This window comes from Balaenoptera physalus (genome assembly GCF_965194825.1).
Source record: "Balaenoptera physalus genome assembly, chromosome: 11".
Classification (NCBI taxonomy): Eukaryota; Metazoa; Chordata; class Mammalia; order Artiodactyla; family Balaenopteridae; genus Balaenoptera; species Balaenoptera physalus.
The window spans coordinates 30249816-30273790 of NC_138896.1; the positions used below are offsets into that span (position 1 = coordinate 30249816).

The 23975-nt window shown below is 43.0% G+C and overlaps 2 protein-coding genes across 4 annotated transcripts in view; one reads left to right on the forward strand and one right to left on the reverse strand.

Annotated features, from left to right (window-relative positions):
• Window positions 1–70: 70 nt before the first annotated feature.
• On the reverse strand, window positions 71–11558 carry ENPP4 (ectonucleotide pyrophosphatase/phosphodiesterase 4). Of its 3 annotated transcripts, none has more exons than XM_082412490.1 (4): window positions 11243–11558; window positions 4636–5494; window positions 3212–3382; window positions 71–1152 (listed from the first exon to the last, which is right to left on the reverse strand). In XM_082412490.1, the coding sequence occupies exons 2-4, from the start codon at window positions 5468–5470 to the stop codon at window positions 791–793; spliced, it is 1368 nt and encodes a 455-aa protein (XP_082268616.1). In that variant the 5' UTR covers window positions 5471–5494; window positions 11243–11558; the 3' UTR covers window positions 71–790. The 3 variants fall into 3 exon arrangements, with proteins under 3 accessions (XP_082268616.1, XP_082268617.1, XP_082268615.1); XM_082412491.1 differs by having other exon boundaries at window positions 73–1155; XM_082412489.1 differs by lacking the exon at window positions 11243–11558 and adding an exon at window positions 11017–11222 and having other exon boundaries at window positions 73–1155.
• LOC309637614 (chloride intracellular channel protein 5-like) overlaps window positions 11496–23975 on the forward strand; it is a 53575-nt gene continuing 41095 nt past the window's right edge. Inside the window, exon 1 of the mRNA XM_082412512.1 lies at window positions 11496–11583. The gene's annotated coding sequence lies outside the window, so the exon portion shown is untranslated. The remainder of the gene's footprint in view (window positions 11584–23975) is intronic.

Below are 23975 nucleotides of genomic sequence, written 5' to 3' on the forward strand. Positions count from 1 at the left end.
CCACTCTTCATCGCGGTGCGCGGGCCTCTTCACTATCGCGGCCTCTCCTGTTGCGGAGCACAGGCTCCAGACGTGCAGGCTCAGTAGCCGTGGCTCACGGGCCCAGTTGCTCCGCGGCATGTGGGATCTTCCCAGACCAGGGCTCGAACCCGCGTCCCCTGCATTAGCAGGCAGACTCTCAACCACTGCGCCACCAGGGAAGCCCCTTTGCTTGTTTTTTATAATAGTTTTTCTTAAAATAATTTCTTCATATGCTAGATCTTTTCTGCCTGCTTGATCCATTTTAATTAACCATCACAGAGAACTTCCTACCTCAAGGGTTTACTTGGGATACAAACTCTATTAAAGGTACATATAAAAATATAGGAAACTTTTCCTTCCTGATACACAAAATCCACACATTTTATAAAGATTTCTGTTGTATAATTTACAAATGTAAAAATGTATTCAAAAAGCATACCCACTAGATTTTTGCATATTTTCATCTAAAGATGTGTCTAATCTTCATTGCAAAAAAAAAAAAAAGGGCAAAGGCAGTATTTTTCTTAAAAAAAAACCTTTCTAGTTAGGGAAACAGTTGGTGTTAACTAATGATTTACTAGCAATTTTTTCTATGGTCAGAGTTTTTTGTATTAGCTAATGCTGCAAAACAAAACACAAGGAAAAACAAAATAATTGTAGCATGCTTGGTCTAAGATCTTCGTCTTTCAAAGCATGCTTTTTCATAGTTGTAACACCATTCCTTGGGTGTGTCCTAATCACAGCCACTTTGTATAAACCCCAGCACGTGTCACCCAATTAAAGGATCATCATCATCATCTTGTAGCTGCAGTCGGGAAAATGGCCGGGGTCCAGAGAGTCTATTCTGCATGATGATGATGAGGCAGGTCAGAGTGGTTAAGACCAAGAGCGCACCGATAACAATCCCTATGGCTTCTGGGAGATTAATGCACCACTGGTCCACTAACAAACACTTAGTATGACCGAAGGTTCCATTATTGGGCTGTGACTTTAATCCCAGGATGTGGCACATCATTGGATAAATATCCACAATGTTAATGGTGCTGTGTTGGTAGCCTTTGTGAAATGCAGGCCCGTGGGCAGCTAGAAATGGATTCATACTAGGCAAAGAATTATCATAACCATGGTCACCTACTGGAGAAGAACAAGATGATGTTAGTAAATAAGAGCAGCTTTTCTACTACAAAATAACTTGCTTCTAGTGTAAATACACTGGATTCTTGCCAGTGTAATTCCCATTAAAATTCTGATTAGTTGGGCCAAACAGGTGCCAGGAGTAAAATTTTCTGTTTTCTTCAAGTCGGCCATGTCCCCTATTTCACACACACACTCCCCCTACCTTTTCCCGATCGGTCATGACCTCAGGCTTTCAAACTCTCTCTCAGCCTGATGTGCTTCTCTCTCAGTCCCAGCCCCACGTACTTCACCTGCCAGTGTCCAGCACTGTTTGCACAAGCCCACTGCAAACAGCACCAGTGATAAAAAGACTGGTCGGCCTGAGGGTCCTGAGTAACTGGGGAGAGCAGAAGTGAGTAAAGCCAGTGAGTGGCAAGGAAGTGAGTCTGCAGCCTGACCTATGTCAGCTGCTCCCGGACAAGACATAGGATGTGGAATACACCACTGGTCTGCTGACAGCTAATGGACGCCCCAACATCTGGAGGGCCAGGGGACTGAGCACGTAACAGAAGGGATTCTTGCCTTGAATGGGAAGTCTAACCTGGTGACTCCAACTTGTAACTCCAGTAAAAGTCTAACTCAAAGAGAAACCTGATGGTCCCTGGTATCACTCCAATACCAGATTCTCAAGTTTTCGCTTTATTTTTTAAAATATTGCCTTTTAATGCAGACCAGTTACATTTAATAAGCTCCTACTTCCATATGAAGTGCAGGGGACTAAGTAATGAGTGTATCAGTGTTACATATTCTTTAATCGTATGTTTGAAATATTTCATAATAAAAACAATTCACGTGACCAATACAATAAAAAGCACAATATAACATTATATATAGGTATTATGATTTCAGTAATATAAATGAATATGATTATAATGTGAATAATATAAACTATATGATTTAATAATAAAAATATGCATTTGTATGTAACAGAGAAAAAGATTAGAAGGAGGAAAACGCCCACAATTAACATCTGTCTGTACTTCTGTATTGAAGGATTATGGATAGCTTTTGTTCTCTTTTCTGAACTTTTCTGTATTTTCCAAGTTCTCAATCATTAGTATACAACATAAATATCAATAATATATAAACTCTAATGGCCCTCAGTCTTATCCTTGCCTGATGCATCTGAACTGCTATAGATCAGGGATCTGCAGACTACAGCACCTGGCCAAATTTAGCCCTTCGCCTGTTTCTGTAAAGGAAGCTTCATTGGAACACCGCGTGTCAGTTTGTTTACGTGTTGCCTGTGGCTGCTTTCCCACTATAAAGGCAGGATTGAATAGTTGAGACAGAGACCAGCTGGCCCACAAAGCCTAAAATATTTACTATTTGGCTTTTTACAGGAAAATTTTCTGACCCCTGCTATGGTTTACAAAATCAGATTTTTGAAAAATGTACTTGAATTGAATTTACCGTATGGGTAAAAACCTGTAATTCTCCCCTATACATTTCTTCAGTTTGAGGAGAGATTTTGATCCATCTGTTTTGTTTACTTGGTCGAGTTTTGTTTGCATACTTTCTGGTTCTTGCCCAGTGTTCTAACTAGCTGTAGCACTCAGGTAAACAATTTCATCACTGGGGAAAGACTTAAGGTTACTTGGACAAATTTTTTTTTTTTTTAACACAAAAAAAGAAAAAAGAATTTGGACTAGCTAATCTCTCCCCCTTTACTTTGTTTCTTGACTTCTCTCTCTTTTATTTTGTTTCTTTACTACTCTCTTATTTTTACAAATCAAGAGAACCAGCCTTGAAAGTTACTGACAGTAACTGCAGTTTTTGTAAAAAAGTAAAACTACTCCTTCATCCTTAAGATGACCCAACCTTCTAATCTAAGGATGAAACTGTGGTTTCTAAAAATTGCTCTCCGATGAAAACCTGAGAATCACCTAGTTGAAAATCAAACTAATTATACTGTGTGAACATCTCTAAATCAAAGTATCCTGTTAATGGAACAATGTCACAACGTGTGATTTATCCCTAGGCTACAAAAGAAAAATTCTAAATAAATACTTACATTTTGGTGATGATTTATTTAGCACAATTGTCCAGCCTTCATCAGCAACCAAAATAATAGGTTGAATTCGATCATTATGTTGGTAATGAAACCTGGCAGGAATGTCTTCTTTGAGATAAACATTCATGTGAGGGTCACAGATTTTCAGTTTGTTATAAACCTTTGTTCTGTCTGGAAGAAAAGGAAACAGCAAAGGAAAAAGGTCATGTTGACTGATAAGGAAAAAATATTTCTAACTAGAATAACTGGAAATAAGTCCTGAACAATGTTATCTATTAAAGCCCTTTAATCATTAAAAAAACAGAGCAATAATAATGATGTAACAGTGCTGGGGACACACACACACACACACACACACACACACACACACACACACACACACACACACACACACCCCTTTCCAAGCATTCACATATCTCTCTTTTCATTTTGTGATTATCCCTGGTGGACTTTTATACAAAGAGGACAAATTTCACATCTAGCTTCCTAAGTAAATATAAACTAATTACATATTACTGCTAATTACTAACTCTAAGATCAGTAGACGAAAGGTATATCTCACACAAAAGTCCAAGATGTTTTTTAAGGATAAAAATTTCCTTTTTCCATTAGTGTGAATAAGTAAGAAATACATCAACAAGGACCTACTGTATAGCACAGGGAACTATATTCAATATCTTGTAATAACCTATAATGGAAAAGAATCTGAAAAAGAATATATATATATATATATATATATATATATATATATATATATGTAAAACTGCATTTCCTTGCTGTACACCAGAAACCTTATACATCAACTATACTTCAATAAAAAAACAAAAATTAAAAAAAAAGAAATACATCAAAAAGCAAGGAGGGACTTCCCTGGTGGCGCAGTGGTTGGGAATCCGCCTGCCAATGCAGGGGACACGGGTTCGGAGCCCTGGTCTGAGAAGATCTCACATGCCGCAGAGCAACTAAGCCTGTGCGCCACAATTACTGAGCCTGCGCTCTAGAGCCCGCGAGCCACAACTACTGAGCCCGCGTGCCACAACTACTGAGCCCACGTGCCTAGAGCCCCTGCTCCACAACAAGAGAAGACACCGCAATGAGAAGCCCGCGCACCGCAACGAAGAGTAGCCCCCACTCGCCGCAACTAGAGAAAGCCTGCGCGCAGCAACGAAGACCCAACACAGCCAAAAATAAAATAATTAATCAACTTAAAAAAAAAAAAGCAAAGAAAGAATCCCTTTGAACCTGAACCTTAAGCTAATCGCCTAAAAACTTACACATCAGGGGAAAAACATAATCCCACTCTGAGTGAGTATAGGAGTGTACGGCTGTGAACTATAAAAAGTCTGAGCTTCATTCTTTTACAAAACCCTTCCTCCTCAATCAACTGCCCCATTCAAATATTCCTTGGCTAAAAGTTTACTTACTTATTTTGGGAAGTACTGCAGCAACTGGGGTCAAGTCTATAAGAGTGTAGTCTGAGGGGTCGATGCAGTGATCCAAGTTTATCAGCCTGTCCTTAGAACACTGGGTCATCCCATGATCACTTGTAATGATCACATTAAGATCTTCCCACAGTCCTAACACCTTGAGTTTGTGAACTAGCTCACCGATATGGTCATCTATTTCTTTCAACACTCGGCGCATGTTTTCTTTATCTTCAGGGCCATATTTGTGGCCACTTGCGTCTGGTTCTTCCCAATAGAGTGTTGCAAAGGTGACGGGTGGGTTCGAATTGCTCAGCCACGTGGAGACATTACTGAGTCTCTCCTCAAATGACACTGAGGGGTTGTAATTCATGAAATAGGAAGGTGTGGTATTGTGAATGGGCACGTCAGTACCAGGCCACATAGCAGCAGCACTTGATCTGTTTTCCTGAAGCTGATTGGTCACCCAAATAGGGACTGCCTCATTCCACCAAAAAGGATCCTTGTCATTAATGTCAGAAAAATGTTTCTTTGTGATGACATCATACATGGAATTAGCCACAATGCCATGGCTTTCTTCATACAGGCCTGTCACGATGCTGTAGTGGTTTGGAAATGTTTTTGTGATAAAGACATTTTTAACCTGCTCTACCAAGACACCTTCTTTGATAAAATTCTGGAGATGAGGAAATTCATAGTTGTGTAGATAGTCAGCTCTGAAGCCATCAAAGGATACCAGTAGTAACTTGGGTGGCAAAGTACAGGAAGAGTTCCCTCTACAACCAGTTATAAGTCCAGAAAACAAAAATACCAGCAATAACTTCATAGTGAACATGCTGATGGAGGGCAGTCAGGGTTCCTAAAATATAAAAACACAATTCATAAGTAGTAATGCTATTTGAGTTGGATTAGGTTTCAAAAGTTTAGTCATCAGGAGAAGAAAACCAACATTTATAAACTTTATACACCAGCTTTACCTACATCAACTTGAAAATTAAATAACGTCACTTACTGAAAGATAACTGAATAAAGTGGGAAAAAATTAAAATTGCCTTTACTTGTCCAATTATATGTCCTGCCCCGTTTTTCATGCTCCGAAGGGGATATGGGCCATTCTTATGCTCCATACAAATTGGCTGCCTTGTTTGTTTGCAGCAGCAAAAGTTATTCTAAAGGTTTAATAAGAACAAATGAAGAAACAAAAACAATCCTTTTGCACAAAATAGAAATAACGTCAAGCTTTCAGAGGCTCCAGAGAGGGCAATTATTTTTCTAATTTAATGACTGGTACCCTATAGCTCCTTTTAATCCACAGAAATAGGGGGTGGAACCTCTACCATACTGGCTCATCATCAGTTCCTGCTGAAAAATCCTGGCATGAAAAAGGGGAGTAAGTAATAAATATTACTTGAGAAAAAGGTCCCACCTCAATCTGAACCTGCCCAATATTCACAGGAGGCTGACAAACAGACAAAGCCTACAGGAACTTGGATGCCACGGTAATGCCTGAAGAAATGCAACAGCTGTTGAAATGCATTTCATCACCACATCCCTTTTAAACTTCCTTTTTACTGTCAAAGACATACAGTTGGCCCTCCATATCCATGGGTTTTACATCCATGTATTCAACCAACCGTGGCTGGAAAATCCAGAGGGCTGACTGTATTCATGTACTATGCCATTTTATATACGAGTCTTGAGCATCTGCGGATCTTGGTATCTGCTGGGGCTCCTGGAACCAATCTCCCTGCGGATAATGAGGGACCACTGTAACTATCCTGCCTAACACCCTAGGCTCAGAGCGGTCCCTGATTTTTTGGTTCTTTTTTAACAATCTACTGATTACAAAAAATACAGATTTCCCCAAACAAATCTCCCTGCCTTCAGACTCTATCTTCTTTGGTTCCTAAGAAAATAGGATATGTAATTTAGGTAGAGTGAGTCTCCACTGCTGCCGTACTTCTTTTTTTTATTATTTTTTAATTTTTTTGCCACGCCAAGAGGCCTGTGGGATCTTAGTTCCCTGACCAGGGATTGAACCTGTGCCCTCTGCATTGGAAGTGCAGAGTCTTATCCACTGGACTGCCAGGTAAGTCCCCTGCCACACTTCTTCAAGTCCCCAGTGCCTCCTGTCCGGAGCCCTTCCATCTCTTAACTGACCTTCCTACCTCGATCACCTTCCCCTTACTCACCCAACATCCGCTCCCAACTTAACCTTCCCAGGAATAGCCCTGTCCATGACACTTCCTTAATAAAATCAGTATTCAAAGTCCCCCTGCCTATACAGAAACACCTCTGCCTGGCATTCAAGTCCCTCCATTACCCAGGCACAACCCACGTGCAAATTACTATGAAACAGTTACAGAAATCATGGCCAACCTTAATTCCCTTTTACCACACATTGCTGTCACAGTCTGTCTGAGATGCATTACAGAGACAATAATCGTTTATCTAGGTGACCTACAGGTGACCTATAGCAGCTCTTCAGTAATAATTTGTGCTTCCAAACCTCTTAAAGTTACTTTCTACACATGAATTCTTTGCCCAAATACTCTCTTAGGTCAATAAAAAAAAAAAAAATCATTCAATAAATAATATAGCTAAAGTCTATAACACCAAAATTTATGTATGTGCCATTTTTCAGAGGACAAGGGCTTTATACTTTTCAAACATAAAATACTCAAAATAGGGGCATAAATAATCAAAACAACGAATCTGGCTGTCATCTTGGAAGAACAAAGACGAGCTTGAATGAACTCTGTTCTACAACACCACAATTTCTTGTAATGCTGCGCTTGAGACCCATACATCATAAAGTATTGTTTTTAAAACTAAGCCCTTTGAGGAATCATGTCACAGTATGTCTAAAACTTTTCCAGCGGAGTTCCTCTAAGAGCAGAGGGGTGCCGAGACAACTGTGTATCCACATGCAAAAGAATGAATTTGGACCCCTCAGCTCATACTATGTACAAAAATAAACTCAAAATGACCAAGATTAAGAGCTAAAACTATAAAACTCTTAGCAGAAAATATAGGAATAAGTCTTCATGACCTTGAGTTAGGCAAAGCCTTCTAAGATACAGCACCAAAAGCACAAGTGACGAAAGTCATAAATAAATAAACTGGACTTCACCAAAATTGAAAGCTTTTACGTTTCAAAGGACATCATGGAGAGAAAAGAAAACCCACAGAACGGGAGACAATATTTGCATATCATATATCTGATAAAGGATTTATATCTAGAATATATAAAGAACTGTAACAACTCACTAATAAAAGTTAAATAATCCAATTAAAAAATGAGCAAAGGATCTGAAAAGATATTTCTCCAGACATAGAGATGGCAAATAAGCACATGAAAATATGTTCAACATCAGGGAAATGCAAATCAAAACCACAGTGAGATACCCCTTCACACCCACTAGGATGGATATAATAAAAAAGATAATAACAAGTGTTGGCAAGGATGTAGAGAAACTAGAACTTTTATACACTGCTGGTGAGAATGAAAATGGTACAGGCACTTGGAAAACATTCTGGTAGTTCTTCAAAAGTTTAAACAGAGTTACCGTACGACCCAGAAAATCTACTAGTAGGCATGTGCCTCAGAGAAATTAAAACACATGTCAACGATAAACCTTGTACACAAATGGTCACAGCAGCATTATCTGTAAGAGCCATGAAGTGGAAACATCTCAAATGTCCATAAGTGATAAATGGATAAGATGTGGTATATCCACACAATGGAATATTATTTGGCAATAAAAAGGAATGAAGTGCAAATATATGTTATAACTTGGATAAACCTTGGAAACATTGTGCTAAGTAAAAAAAAGGCAGTCACAAAAGATCACTTATTGTATGATTCTATTTAGATGAAATGCCTAGATAGGCAAATCTATAGAGACGGAAAGTGTATTAGATTTGTCTGGAGCAAGGGGTTGAGGAGAAATGAGGAGTAAATGCTAATGGGTATGAGGTTTCTTTTTGGGGTGATGAAAATGTTCTCAAATTGACAGTGGTGATGGTTGCACAATTTGTAAAACTGTACACTTTAAATGAGTAAACTAGACAGTATGTGAATTTTACCTCAATAAAACCATTATATTAAAAAAAAAGAGTAGAGAGAAATGAAATTGTAATCTTAAAAGCATCTGGATTGTCCTGCCACAAAACAGGAAACGTCTCTGATGTTTCATCTTACCTCAAAAATTATGTGAAATGTGTACTCTATACCACAGACCTGAGTTTTTTAACGTGAATGTGTTTTACCCCATTTCCCACGTGCAAAACAATAAAACAAAAACCTGTGTCTGCCCCTCTCTCACACAAAATACATACAAATCAAAATCTTTCTTCCCCAAATCTTGAGTGAATAGGAGGGTCAAGGCCATGTGCTGTTTACCCTGGGGTTCACTAACCCCTTAGCACACTGCTGGATTCTTGTCCCCAGACTTAGAAGCACAGACAAAGTGGAAAGATTAGAGGCTCTGAAATCAGAAGGATCCCAGAACTTGAGCTCACATTTAGTAGAGGAGCGACTGTGGGCAGATCTACCAGCTTCAGTTTCTGTGTTTGTAAAATGCGGATACATAAAGTGTTAAACAGTAGGCCCTCAAATTTAGTTTCTCTTTTATCCACAGTTACAAAGCTGTTACGTCAGGAAAAAAGTCTGTACTGTGACAGGCGGAATGATACTATTGTGAAACTATAAAGTAGTTAGAAATAATTTAGTCTAACCTCTTCTTTGTACACAGGATGAAGATGAAGTCCCTGGATTGGCCAAACTCAGGAAGCAATTCGTAGCCTTACTGTCTGTACTCTTACTAATTTCAGGTCCTTAACAAGTTTATAAGTCTAGTAACAGCGAGTTTACAAGTCTAGTTTTAATCTCCAAACTATGAACGGAACTTTTCCTGCTTTCATTAGTGGTGCCTGTATCTATGTCTACTGCATTCTGTTTCATTCCAACAGGAGTGTTAAGCTATAAACAAAACACCAGTGAGAAGTTCTCAAGTATTTCCAAGGAATAAAAAAAATCACTAATTGCTATATTACAAAGCACTGGGAGAAATTCTGTAATTTTTCAAACCAAAAAGATATCAAAGGGAAGGAAAAAAAGCAGAGTCACCGGAACTACACTCAGATAATCCCAACAGAAGTTGTGTGTAGTTTTCTTCAATTCAGGGGCCAAAACACACTCTACCTCATCTGGGATGACTTTCTTACTTGGATGAAATGTATCTCGGGCAATTCTCACTGGCATTCTTAGTTGAAGTTGGGTGAGTGTGACAGTTAAAGGATATGGTGAAAGCTATTTGCCACCATTAGCATGTCAGCTGCTCTGTAATACAAAAGCCTTATTCTAAACACTTCACAAATACTATTTATAATGAAACTCTTATACAGCTTCAAAATAAAAGAAAAATAAAGTAGCATTGTCTATGCACATAGATAACATTGGTGATTTTCCCTAGATTATTATTATTAATTTTCTTGATATTCTAAAGAAAAACTAAAACTACTCTCTGAAAGACTCTATTTCTTAACAACTCTAGGATTCTAAAGTATTCTTCAATTTTCCAGCACATACAAACTTTTCCGGCATCTTCAAAACAGCTACACTTAATCTTACTTTCTACATATATTATTTCTTTCTACAAAATAACTCCTTGTGTACTTCTTCTGTGTTCATCAAATTTCTCCCAAATTATATTTTGTAGCTAATTTAAAAGCAAGGAGGAGATATTTATATTTTATATACTTTAGTTATAAAATATCTCCTCCCTGCTTTTAAATTCGTTTAATTTCCTTAAAATAGCTTGGAACAACCTCTGGAAAAAAGGAAGAAAGAAAAGAAAACCGGAATATTAAAAGGAGCAGTTGACTTCCCATAGTACTGGCAAGGTTTCCGGCTTGGGTCCACCAGATGGCCTGGTGGTTAAAGAAAAAACCCTAGTGGAGTCAAGGCTGGTATAAACCTGAATCTGCTCGTGGTCACTAGCTGTGCTTCACGTCTCTGAGCAGGACTTTCCCCATCTGTATAATGGGACGCTGTGATCTCACAGGGTTGCAGTGCCCAGAAAAGGAAGCGTTGTTTGTAAAATGCTTAACACAGTGTCCGGCCGATAAAAAGCACTTCAGTGTTACCTTTCTTGTTAGGTTTTCTAGGAAATTCGTTTTAAAATTTGGCTGTGTCACTCCCATCAACTCTAATCGAATACTCACGCGGAGGCAGGTCGATCGATACCTTGGACCGCGTTCCTGTAAAATCAAACGCCCGCCCCGCCCGCCCCGCCCGCCCCCTCGGCCTCCACCTCCGTCCCGCCACCGCCCCCCGCCTCCACCCCATACCCCACCGCCCGCCCAGGCCGCGCCTACCTGCTCAGTTTCCTTTCCTCTTCCCACCCCGCCCTCCGCCGCCCCCAGCCAGGTACCTCCCGGCCGCTCCGGGGTCCCTCGCGGCTGTCCGCCCAGGGGGATGTGTGTGTGTGTGTCTGTATCAAGGGTAGGGGATCTCACCACCTCTATTTTCAAAGCCCCTAGTGGACGGGGGAGGGGGTGGCATTTCCCTCCGGAACGCCGGGCACGCTAGGGTCACACTCACCCGCTGCCGCCGCTTCTCTGCAGCACGCGGAACCCGGCGCGCGCGGAACCCGGCGCTCCGGGGTCTTGGGAGCGACGGAGACCTGAAGGCGCAGGAGCCAGACCGAGCTCTTCCTGAGGCGCCTGCGCACTACTGGGCGCCCCCCGCTGTTAACAGCCCCTTTCTCCCTGAGCTCCGCGCTACCCGAGGTGCTCCGAGGGTACTCCGCTGCCCAGCGCGCGACTGCGGAACAGTTTTACAGCTCGCGGGGACTCAGCGGGCGACGGAGTGTGAGACATGTCCTCGGATTGGACACCTCAGCCGCGGTCGATGTAACTCCCTTTCCGATTGGTTGGATTCAGGTACAACCTGGAGACAGAGGCCTTGGGGGGGGTCGAATTGGATCTAGTAGGAGAGGTTCGTTCCACTCTCCTGCCACGCCCCATTTTCTAGCGTCCCAGGGCTGGGTGCCCTTCAGGGGACCTGAAACACAGCGAGTCCCTGAAAGGGCACCTGGCTATTGCCAGCCTCAGGCTTACTGCCATTCTCAGTTCGTCCCTAGTTAACATGCATCTTGCGGTAAGGTGTCTGCAGGAAAAGCGACTTTGGCAGCCCCAGGGCCCAGCACGAGTCTAGAGCAGCTTTAGCCAGTTCCAGTTAGTTGAGATAAATACAGTGTGGCTCTACCAAAGCAGTATGTGTCCGTGTTGCTGGAGAAGTGATCACCGTATTACACGCGAATTGAGTACTAGGCAGTTTATGAGTAAGGTTGCAAGAAATACAGAAACACGGTCCTTGCAGTAGGGAACTAGGAATGGCTACCAGCTGAGAAATGGGCGTTTCTTTTTAACACATGCGTGTGGGTCTGGAGCTTTAGTGTATAGCCGTTACCAAGACCCCAGAGTCTGGAAGCAGCTGCAGAGACAATTTGGGGCTGGATATTTTCTGTTGATTATTAGTTTGTACCTTCAGAAGTTAATTCCAGTCTCAAAGCTCAAGGCTGGCCTGTGCACCGGTGAATTGGGGGCATCTTAGATCCGTGGGCTGCCAGCGCTGGAAGGAGTGGCAGAGGCCACGCTGTCCCGTCCCTACGATCTGCCAGACCTGAGTTTGAATCCCCACTCAGCAGCTGAGCAGTCTTGGGCCAGTCTCTCCACCTGTTTGAGCCTCCATGTCCTCATCTGCAACACAGGCCCTCTTACAGTACTAGCCTCTTCGGGTTATTATCAAAAAATGAGATAAAACAAGTAAAGTACTCAGCACACGTGCTGTCAGTGATTGTTATTGCTATGGCCAGAAAAATGTTCCTCAACGTGAACAATGGTCAGGGGAAAGCTGAGCTCTGGGGGAAATTACATGACATACAACTGAGTTAAGTTTAAACGTCCTGGCATTTGGGGCATAAGATTATGCATGTCTTGTTTGTTCATTCACTGGGTGCATGACTGCATAAAGAGTAGACAGAAACTGGCTGCCGTATAGGTCAGGTGGTGATGGAGACAGCAGCTGGATGTGCATCAGGAGAGAAGGGCTCCCTTCATTCACTGTCCCTGCCCCTGCCCATGTGACTGGATCAGATCAGGGAGTCCTATGCAGCCTGGTCTCCTCTGTAAGATAACGTGGTCAAGAGCAGAGAGACAGAATGATTCATAAGGATCTTTTTGTGCCAAGCATCTGTTATCCTACAAATATTTACTGTGTCAACCACAAATGAAAACCTATTTCAGATGCTTAAATAATAAGGATATTTCTCATCTCACAAAACAGGAAGTCCAGAGGTAGGGCAGGCTTCAGAACTGGTTGAACTAGCAGCTCAACAATGTCACCATGTCCTGAGTTCTTTCTTTCTTTTTTTTTTTTTTAACATCTTTATTGGAGTATAATTGCTTTACAATGGTGTGTTAGTTTCTGCTTTATAACAAAGTGAATCAGTTATACATATACAGTCCTGAGTTCTTTCTAACTCCTCACGGAGCTATTAACAGAATTGGCTTCTGGTTCCTCTAGTGGTAAAGGTAACAGTAGCAGCAGGGATCGTATGATTCATTTTTCACTTCCTCTGGGCGATGGACGTGACTTCTAGGTTTTTTTGTTTTTTGTGTTTGGCTCCAGCAACTATCTCCTTCAATCACTCTAGAATTGTGTCATATGCCCAAACCTAAGCCAGCATATGAAATTCAGCAGACCCATTCAGTCTGCACTTCGAGCTGAGTTCTCTTTCCCAAACTGCACTTCTGCTGTCAATGGAAGTGAGGTGTAGTGGGTGCTGGGAAGGCCACCAGAGAGTCCACTATAGGGTCATTGGAGGCATTTAATGATAATAAAAGAAAACTTAACAGTAACAAATTCTCCATTTCCAATGTGATTTTTTTGATATATTGCTTTATATAGACAAAATCATAACATTCATTTATAATTTTCTTTCAGCTCAGCTTTTGAAAAAGGAATTTCATACAAATCTTACAAATAGGGATGAAATTTAAACCCATTTTTGTGTTGGAGATTGAAATGAACTAGGAGCTATAGTCTAAATCCATCATGTACAGATGAATGTGGTGCCCCCGAGAGAACCGACCTGGCTAAATTCACACAAACTAATTACAACTAGAGTCTTTGCCTCCATGGCCAATGTCAAGTTTGGAAGCAGCATGTCAGAGGGAGTATCTTTTTCCCCCCATTAAGTAGACTCAAGACTTAGCATTTATTCATTAGTGTAAAATATTTAAAATGTTTTATCCTGTTTTCAAAATCAACGACATAGCTCTTCATGCAGTTATTTTTCTTTTAAACTCCTAATTGTGATGCATCACTCATTGCTGGCAGGAATGGGTCAGAAGCTAGAAATTACAGGAAAAAAGTTTCACAAGAAAAGTCACACCCTGCCCCAAGAAAAACAATTCCTGTCCACTGCTCGGTCTGGTTTAACGACAAAACAGAAACTAGTGAATCAAATTTCAAGTCGCAAGGAATATATTTTAAGTTTCACTTTTTAATGTATATTAGATGTTAATGTAAAGAAAACATAATAGACGTTTTCTCTTAAATATGATGGGGAAAGGACCTTAGGAATCATAGTACTTTAATAATTTTGAAAGTTTAACACAAACTCTGCACCCACCCCATTTTCAGCAAGATTGCATTTGAATAATCTCAATCAAATAAGACTGTAAACTATTTTAAATGCTCCTGTTAAAATTGATCCTGTATTATCCATCATGAACTACTTAGTGTTAGACATTCTTCCCTCTACAGGAATTTTTTTTTTTAATTTATTTTTGGCTGTGTTGAGTCTTCGTTTCTGTGCGAGGGCTTTCTCTAGTTGCGGCGAACGGGGCCCACTCTTCATCGCGGTGCGCGGACCTCTCACTATCGTGGCCTCTCTTGTTGCGGGTCACAGGCTCCAGACGCTCAGGCTCAGTAGTTGTGGCTCACGGGCCCAGTTGCTCCGCGGCATGTGGGATCTTCCCAGACCAGGGCTTGAACCCGTGTCCCCTGCATTGGCAGGCAGATTCTCAACCACTGCGCCACCAGGGAAGCCCAGGAATTTTAAAAAGTATTTAATAAAGTTGTGCCAGAAATAGTAGAAATTCTTTTGAGGCCTTCCTATGTGGAAGGCAGTGTGCTAAATTTTAGGAAATATGCAAAAATAAGTAAGATTCAATCCCTGTCCTCAAGGTACCTCTAATCCAGAAAGGCACATGGAGAAGATATTACTTTGTTACTTGGCCTTCCCAGAATCCATTTCCCCTTCTGGGGGTTCCTCCAGAAAACCATCCCACCTTCACTCCTAGTCGCGAGAGTCTTATGGGGCTGACAACACTCCCCGCTTCTCCAACATGGACTTCTTTAGGGCACATTTTGACCTAAATTGAGGGGTTTCCTGGGGCATGGGACTTCTAGTACCGAAACCAGAAAAGTCCCAGGCAAATTGCGATGAGCTGGTCACACTTACTCTGACCCAAGCCTGGACTGTTAGAGCGAATTCTGCTTCCTTGACCACAGGAATTAGGTCCGTGATGGGTGGTGGGGACATGCCCCAGGCCAGACTAAAAAGATTCAATCCTGAAACGTTTGTTGAAACAATTGAGAGTCAGTCTTTCAGCAGGAGCAGCTAAATAATTAGAATACAGGCATCCCTCGTTTTACTGCCCTTCACAGATATTGCGGGTTTTTTTGGTTTTTTTTTTTAATATTTCAGCTTACTTTTTTTTTTTTTTTTTAAACTTTGGGTTTGTTTATTTAATTTATTTATTTATTTATGGCTGTGTTGGGTCTTCGTTTCTGTGCGAGGGCTTTCTCTAGTTGCGGCAAGCGGGGGCCACTCTTCATCGCGGTGCGCGGGCCTCTCACCGTCGCGGCCTCTCTTGTTGCGGAGCACAGGCTCCAGATGCGCAGGCTCAGCAATTGTGGCTCACGGGCCGAGCTGCTCCGCGGCATGTGGGATCTTCCCAGACCAGGGCTCGAACCCGTGTCCCCTGCATTGGCAGGCAGACTCCCAACCACTGCGCCACCAGGGAAGCCCGATATTGCGTTTTTTAACACATTGAAGGTTTGTGGCAACCCTGCGTTGAGCAACTCTATCAGCACCATTCTCCCAACAGCATTTGCTCACTTCGTATCTCTGTGTCACATTTCGGTAATTCTTACAGTATTTCAAACTTTTAAATCATGATTATATTTGTTCTGGTGATCTGTGATCAGTGACCTTTGATGTTACTCTTGTAATTGTTTGGGGGCACCACAGACTGCTCCCATGTACGACAGCACATTCAATCAACAAAAGTTGTGTGTGTTCTGACTGCTCTACCGACCAGCTGTTCCCCCATCTCTCTTCCCCTCCTCACGCCTCCGTATTCCCTGAGACACAACAATATTGAAATTAGGCTAATTAATAACCCTACAGTGGCCTCTGAGTGTTCAAATGAAAGGAGGATTCCCACGTCCTTCACTTTAAATCAGAAGCTAGAAATGATTAAGTTCAGTGAGGAAGGCACACTGAAAACCAAGGTAGGCTGAAAGGTAGGCCTCTTGTGCCAAACAGCCAAGGTGTGAAAGCAAAGGAAAAGTTCTTAAAGGAAATTAAAAGTGCTGCTCCAGTGAACACATGAATGATAAGAAAGTGAAATAGCCTTAACGCTGATACAGAAAAAGTGTTAGTGGTCTGGATAGAAGATTAAACCAGCCACAGCATTCCCTTAAACCAAAGCCTGATCCAGAGCAAGGCCCTAACTCTGTTCAATTCTATGAAAGCTAAGAGAGATAAGGAAGCTGCAGAAGAAATGTTTGAAGCTAGCAGGCCTGGTTCATGAGGTTTAAGGAAAGACTCTTTTTCCATAACATAAAAGTGCAAGGTGAAGCAGCAAGTAGTGATGTAGAAGCTGCAGCAAGTTGCCCAGAAGATCTAGCTAAGATAATTAACGAAGGTGGTTACACTAAACAACAGATGTTCAATGTAAATGCAACAGCCTTCTATTGAAAGAAGATGCCATCTAGGACTTTCATAGCTAGAAAGGAGGAGTCAATGCCTGACTTCAAAACTTCAAAGGACAGGCTGACTATCTTGCTAGGGGCTAATGCCGCTGGTGACTTTAAGTTGAAGCCAGAGCTCATTTACCATTCCAAAAATCCTAGGGCCCTTCAGAATTATGCAAAATCTACTCTGCCTGTGCTCTATAAATTGAACAGCAAAACCTGGATGATAGCACATCTGTTAAAAATATGGTTTACTGAATATCTTAAGCCTACTGTTGAGAGCAACTGCTCAGGAAAAAATATTTCTTTCAAAATATTCCTACTTATTGATAATGAAGTGAATGAAGGGAGCCCTTCTCTCCTGATGCACATCCAGCTGCTGTCTCCATCACCACCTGACCTATATGGCAGCCAGTTCTGTCTCCTCTTTAAGCAGTCTTGCACCCAGTGAATGAACAAACAGGACATGCGTAATCTTATGCCCCAAATGCCAGGACGTTTAAATTTAACTCAGTTGTATGTCATGTAATTTCCCCCAGAGCTCAGCTTTCCCCTGACCATTGCTCACGTTGAGGAACATTTTTCTGGTCATAGCAATAACAACCACTGACCCTTAGCACGTGTGCTGAGTACTTTACTCGTTTTATCTCATTTTTTGATAATAACCCGAAGAGGCTAGTACTGTTAAGAGGGCCTGTGTTGCAGATGAGGACATGGAGGCTCAAACAGGTGGAGAGACTGGCCCAAGATTGCTCAGCTGCTGAGTGAGGATTCAAACTCAGGTCTGGCGGATCGTAGGGACTGGACAGCGTGGCCTCTGCCACTCCTTCCAGCGCTGGCAGCCCACGGATCTAAGATGCCCCAATTCACCGGTGCACAGGCCAGCCTTGAGCTTTGAGACTGGAATTAACTTCTGAAGGTACAAACTAATAATCAACAGAAAATATCCAGCCCCAAATTGTCTCTGCAGCTGCTTCCAGACTCTAGGGTTTTGGTAATGGCTCTAAACTAAAGCTCAGACTACTGGGGTCAGGGCCCAGCTCTCTTAAATGCTGAGGCACACACTCTAACAAAAATAATTCAGGTATATTACAGAGGAGGATGGAAAAAATAGCAAGACTCTTTAAAATTATATCCAAGATTTCCAGATAATTTCATATTTACTTTGAACTGCTTTGGATTGTTTCAGGCTAATTTTCATTTCTGAAGATACCTATCCTTTCTTCTTTGCCATGAGCAAAACTGGCTGTGCCCTTTCCTATTTCTGACCGGTCATGAATGTAATCTGCCTTACTTAACCTAAGGCATCTGGATCTGTTATGTAATTGGTTCCGTTAGGTGAATTATCTTTGTTCCAGGTACAGGAGCCCTGGATATTCTGATGCTTTCTGACACCCCTTAAAATAAAAGATGTACTTGTTCCGTTGGCACAGTTTGTCGGAAATAAACAGAAGGCTGCTTCTGTTTCCTAGAAGTCACTTTTCTAGAAGGAGTACAAAATTGGTTAGCAAAACTTAATTGGGTTATTGATTCCTGAAAGTCAAATCATACCAACAAACAAAATGGAATCTTTTATGAAATGTCACTCTTTATACTAAAGCTCGAAATTAAAGAAAAAAAAAAAAGACCTTTATAAAATCATCGGGCTAGATGAGCGCACAGGGCAGCCCATCTGTGCTTCCCTCCCAGGCCCAGTCTGGGTCCGAACAGATTCTGCAGACACAGAAACAGGTGAGGGAGCAAGAAATGTGGTAAAGCTAAATAGCTGGGAAGAAGAGAAAGTCAGATCATGCACTCAGCTCCAACATACCGCCTCAGAGAAGAAGTAGGTGGATTTCTGGCCCCTTTTCCAGAAGCCAGTGGAGTCCTGACTCCTCACCGCTGCTGCTTTAGGTCCTAGTGGTACCGTTACTGACTCCCTGCAGGGCATCCAGGCCCAGCTCCCCCCAGGACACCCAGCATCATGGTTTTCAGCTGCCCACACAAGCTTCTCAACCACAGGCCCCGATGTCCTCCAGGATTGCCTGCTGTGGTCCAGCCTCTAGGGATTCAGTGGCGTCACCGTGCTGCTCACCGAAATCCCGTATCTTCCCATTTTCCCCTCCATGTAACGCACCTGCAACACTCAGATACTGTTGGTGCCAGTGAGCTGGTTTGCTCTCATCTTGGATGTTTGCCAGGCCACCCACTGATTGGCCGAATCCCGCCTGTAGCGCATGCACTTCAGATGACCCCTCCACATCTTCCATGTGTTCAGCAGCCTCTCTCAGCTACCTGGATGTGGGACTCAGACCGTGCAGGACCTCCCAGGGATTCAGGGAAGTTATCCGCCTGTATTAGTTTTCTGGGGCTGCCATTACAAAGTACCACAGACTGGGTGGCTTAAACAACAGAAATTAATTTTCTCGTGATTCTAAGTTCCGTGAGAAACTTCGAGTTAAGTCGAAGCTTCTTGGACTTCTAGCCGTCAGAAGGTGTCAGCAGGGTCGGTTTCTTCTGAGGGCCTCTCTCTTTGACTCGTAGATGACCATCTTCTCTCTCTTTGTCTTCCCACGGTCTTCCCCTGTGCGTGTCTGCGTCCTCATCTCCTCTTCTTGTAAGGACACCAGTCATATTCGGATTTGGCTCTCGCTGAGGACCTCATTTGACCTTAATCACCTCTTTAAAGGCCCTGTCTGAAGTGCTGGGGGTCAGGACTTCAACCTCTGAGTTTGCAAGGGACACAGTTCATAACCTACTCAAAGAGGTGGCTGGTCCACCTGCCAGAGTAATTTACCTGATTGCAGGTGTGCCCCACCTGCTGCTCACCGTCCCATACTTGCTGGCCAGGGTCAGGTGGCTGCTTGCTAACTTCACCCACCTGCCTGTGACAGAACCCGCCCCCGTGCCGGGGTGACCAACCTTTGCCCTGAAGAAACCCCCGGCTTCCTGACACCACAGCCTGACCCCTGACCTCACCTACTTGCAAGGATCCCCCCCAGTTTGCTTCTTACCTCCTCCTGCAGTAGTACCTCAGCCACCTTCTCTCCTTCCCTGGACTCTGCTACGCCCCCTGCTGGGCAGCTTGCTTCCCTTCCTGCCCCTTGCTGTCTGGTCCTCACTCAGCAGCCAGCTGGAGCTTTGGTTAGAAAATCACTTCTATGACTCAGAGCCCACCAGTGGGCTCTCATCACATCCAGAACTCATCCCGGCTTCTTGGACCTCGGTTCCCTCCAACTCACTGCCTCACGCACATCATTCCTGACACACGGGCCTCTCTTCTTCCCAAAGACACAAATCTCATTCCCACCCTGAAACTTTTGCCCCATTCCCACTGCCCGTATCACCCTCCACGTGAGCTTTACACGCCTCCCTCCCCATACTCATGAAATCTCTGCTTATATAGAAATTCACTTGGTTAATAGAGGTTATACAGTTGTTCATAATTTCAGATGTTTTGAAGACTGCAGTGTTGTAAAGACTTAAAATTACAGGGATAAAATTTATACTAATTAGTGGTCTTTTCAAGAAGAATGACATTTAAGCCGCCCTAGGTAGATGGTTATTTATCTCCTTTCTCAAAGTCCTACACAAAGGGAGATTGTATACAATTTTTCAGGAGCCCATTCTTTTCTTTAATGATCCTAATTATGTGTTCCACCAAAACTAGTTATGTGACTACAGGCAAATTAGTTAATCTCTCCAAGTCCTTTGTAAATGGAAGCATTTCTGTTTGCCATCCTTAAGAAGCTGTGTGATACACACATGGGGCAAGCTCAAATGAGAGAATACTTTGAGTGGGTATTGAGCAAGTTAAAGAAGAGATAAAAATTTTAACTCATCTGGATATTTCATGCTATATTTGAATGTGTGCCCATCCATAAGAGAGAGATGGAGACTATTATCACTGGCCCTTCGTATGGCATTCTCTGCTGGAGTTTGTCCCAACCTTGTTTTTCTTTTCTCTGATTTTTACTTTTAGTTTATATTATGCCACCTTAAGTCCTTTCTGGAATAAGTTGAAGTTACATATAAATACATTGTTAAAACAGCACTCATCCTTTGTATACTGGAATCATGCTTTTAAAAAATTAATTTAAAAATTCAACTATACTTTGACCTCTGTGACGTATTAGCCCTTTCTTTTCAACCTGTAATTTGAAGATGGCTGGAGTCATTTTGCAAATAAGGAAGCAGAAAACATTAAAATAACCTAGGATATGAGTTTATCCTTCTGTTATCTCATTCTTCACCCCCACTCACACACATTTTGTTTTTCTTTTTGATTTCTCAATGTATCTAGAATGCACCTGGAATAAACCTAAAAATATTTCTTACCTGAGCATGGTATGTAATGTATGAAATGATTATTTCCAAGGTGTTTAAGTTTATGAATGACTACAGAAAGTTAAAGCCAAAAAGGACCTCAGAGATTATTGAATTCAAGCCTGCGTTTTACATGTAAGAAGCTTTAATTACCTACTTAGTTCTGAATAGCAAATTTGAAACACTCAAGTCTTCCCTCAGGGCATTATAAAGCTGTCAGATTATATTGTACTCCTTTGAACAGCCTTCTGAGGCATGTTTGTACCTGCTTCTTGGGTACTTTAGGAACTTCCTAAGCACTGAAGCAGTCTTGTAACCCGACTGTCTTCCATCTGGGCAGATTCGTGTGTCTGGATCTGTTCACTGAACAGATTGGCATGGGGTGCACATCGACCCCGGGTCAGCTTTTTGAGCACAGAGAATTTTCTCCTCTACAAGATGCATTTCAAGCCCCCAAAGCCTCCACGGGACATTCTTTGTTTTACGGTGGATTAGGTGAGGAGGGTAGGATGTCTCAATCCAACTCTTTTCATTCAGTGCATTATTGAGGGCCTACTGTGTGCATAATTCTGTGTTAACCCAGGTAAGAATAGTCAAGAGTTTGCTTCTTCCAGGACCTTGTAGTCTAGTTACCCATCAATCCAGCAAGCAAATGCCTGGGTGGTGGTCAGGTGCACCATCTTGATTAAACATGGCAATAAGCCATTTCCTGGTCTTAATAATGTGGCGCAGTGGCTTGGGTGAGAAAGAAACTTAAGTGGCTTCTCCTGTTTCAGTAATGGAGGCAAACATAGACTCATCAAATGTGAAAGTTGGAAAGGACCTTAGAAGGTATGTGAGTCCATCCTATTTGCTGTCCAGGTAGGGAGGCTGAGGCCCAGGGGGGCAGGTTCGAGATCACAGCCCATTACTGTCAGACCCAGAACCTCCAGCTGGGTTCCCACTGCAAGTCCTGAGCCCTCTCCCCCTCTCTCCATGTCCTCAGGACTAACTGTGCCTTTAAGCAATAGCTCAGAGCCCTGGGGCAATTGTATTGACGCAGCTAATGTTGAGGTCCAGAGGGCAGAGATGTAGGGGATTCTCACCAACGTTCAGGCATCCTGAGAAAGCATATGGCAGATCTCCTTGTTTGATTCACGATCTGGTTGTATTCTTCATCTTAAAAGGTAGAGTTTAGGATGGAAGCACTCTGAAGTTGCTCCCGAGCTGATAGCTCACACCGGTCTTAGCACACCACGCCCTGCTTGTCCCACAGTACTGTGCATGGACCACAGGATTCAGGTGGACAGAGAAGAAAAATACCACCAGCGACATCAGTGGTCAACTGGCCGCACCTCTGTGCTGGTGTCAACGGCTGCAGGGTGTGTGCACAGAAATAGCTGAGAGTGGCCAGTGACCTAAGTTCCATCCCCAGCTTTAGAACAAGTGTTCTGGACAGGTCTTCCCTGCCACCCCTGCCTGTGATGTCAATTGATGTAGCCAAGGTACCTGGAAGCATGTATCTTTGCTACCCGTCATTTTCCTGCTTTTGTGACCTGCCGTATCTTAGGATATACCTCATTAACTGGACCCATTCACGATGGGGGTGGGGGGTTGCTAAAGAGATGAGCCAGGTTGTGGATGCCAGGAGGAAGTTCACTCTGGCACACAGAGCCCTGTGTTGGGGCCACCGCAGGCTCTCAGGCTCTGCTCTTGGGCTGGGATTTGAGGGCGGGGGACATTTGAGGGCAAGGACAGCCCACCAGATTAAGAGGATCTGGCTTGCTGAGCATGTTACCAGTACAGCAATGTATCATGGACCCACCGATCAGGTCTAGGGTACACCATCAGGGCTGGGCCCTGGTTAGACCCAGACCAAAAGCAGAGTTGATGCTGAGGTTTAGAGGGCTGGGAGAGAGCTCATTAAAAACCTCCTTCTTAAGCCAGCTTTGGTTCTAGAGAATGAGAAAGGAGGTGTTCCAGGGCTGGTCTGTGGTAAAGGAAGAGACAAGAGGAAGGAGATGAGGCAGGCCACGAGGTGATCCCAGACATACGGCGCCAGAATAAACTCTGTTCACACCTGTGCCCTCTGCGCTGTTTCCACGGCCGCCGCTCTTGCTCAGACCTGCATTGCTACTCCCCTACCTTGACTTGTCCTCCTTACGAGCTATCCCAGCCCAGGCCTCATGCTTCGGGAACATGAAACTGGAAAGAACTAGAACAGGAGGCATATAGCGATTACCATAGCAAGCGTTTTGACAGTTGTTTTGCTGGACAGTGGGCACCAATGACCTTGTGGTCGCCTCCGGAGACAGAGTGAGTCTTCGAGTATGTCTCTTGAGGCAGGAGGTAGATGAACACAGGGAGATGATTAAGGAGGCTTTTCACTTTTTATTTTATATTCTTTGATAGCCTTTGAATTTCTTACGTTGTGCCTGCTTTCATGTATTTCTTATATAATTTAAAATTAAAAATATATAAAATGACTTGTAAAAATTAGAATAAGATGGAGTTCATGAACAGCACCAGTCTGCTTGGGCCCCGATAAATCGCTGCCACTGTGGTCTTAACGGCGTGGAACTGGCACATGAGGAGGGGCAGGGCAGGGCAGAGGGTGGGTATAAATTTGCAGCCGGTGCCAAGGCAGGTGGCATCACGGGCCAGCCTCTGACACCACCATGGGGCAGGCAGCACAAGAGCAGAGTTGGGGAGCTCTTAACTCAGGGCAACCCCCAGAACCTTTCCATGCCTCAGTTTCCTCATCTTTAAAATGGGAGTAGGGGCAATGACATTAGTCCCAGCCAACTCACAGGATTTGGGTTTTGTTTTTTTCTTTGGTTTTGTTCTTTCCTGGTGACTTGATATTCCCATGCATTGTGGGTGTGACATAGTGACTGGATATTGAAACAAGGTGAAGGGTCAAAGGCAGACAAAATGACTGGAGCCAAGGTGGACGAGTTAACGACCTGATACATGTTGTAATGACCTACTTCTGCCT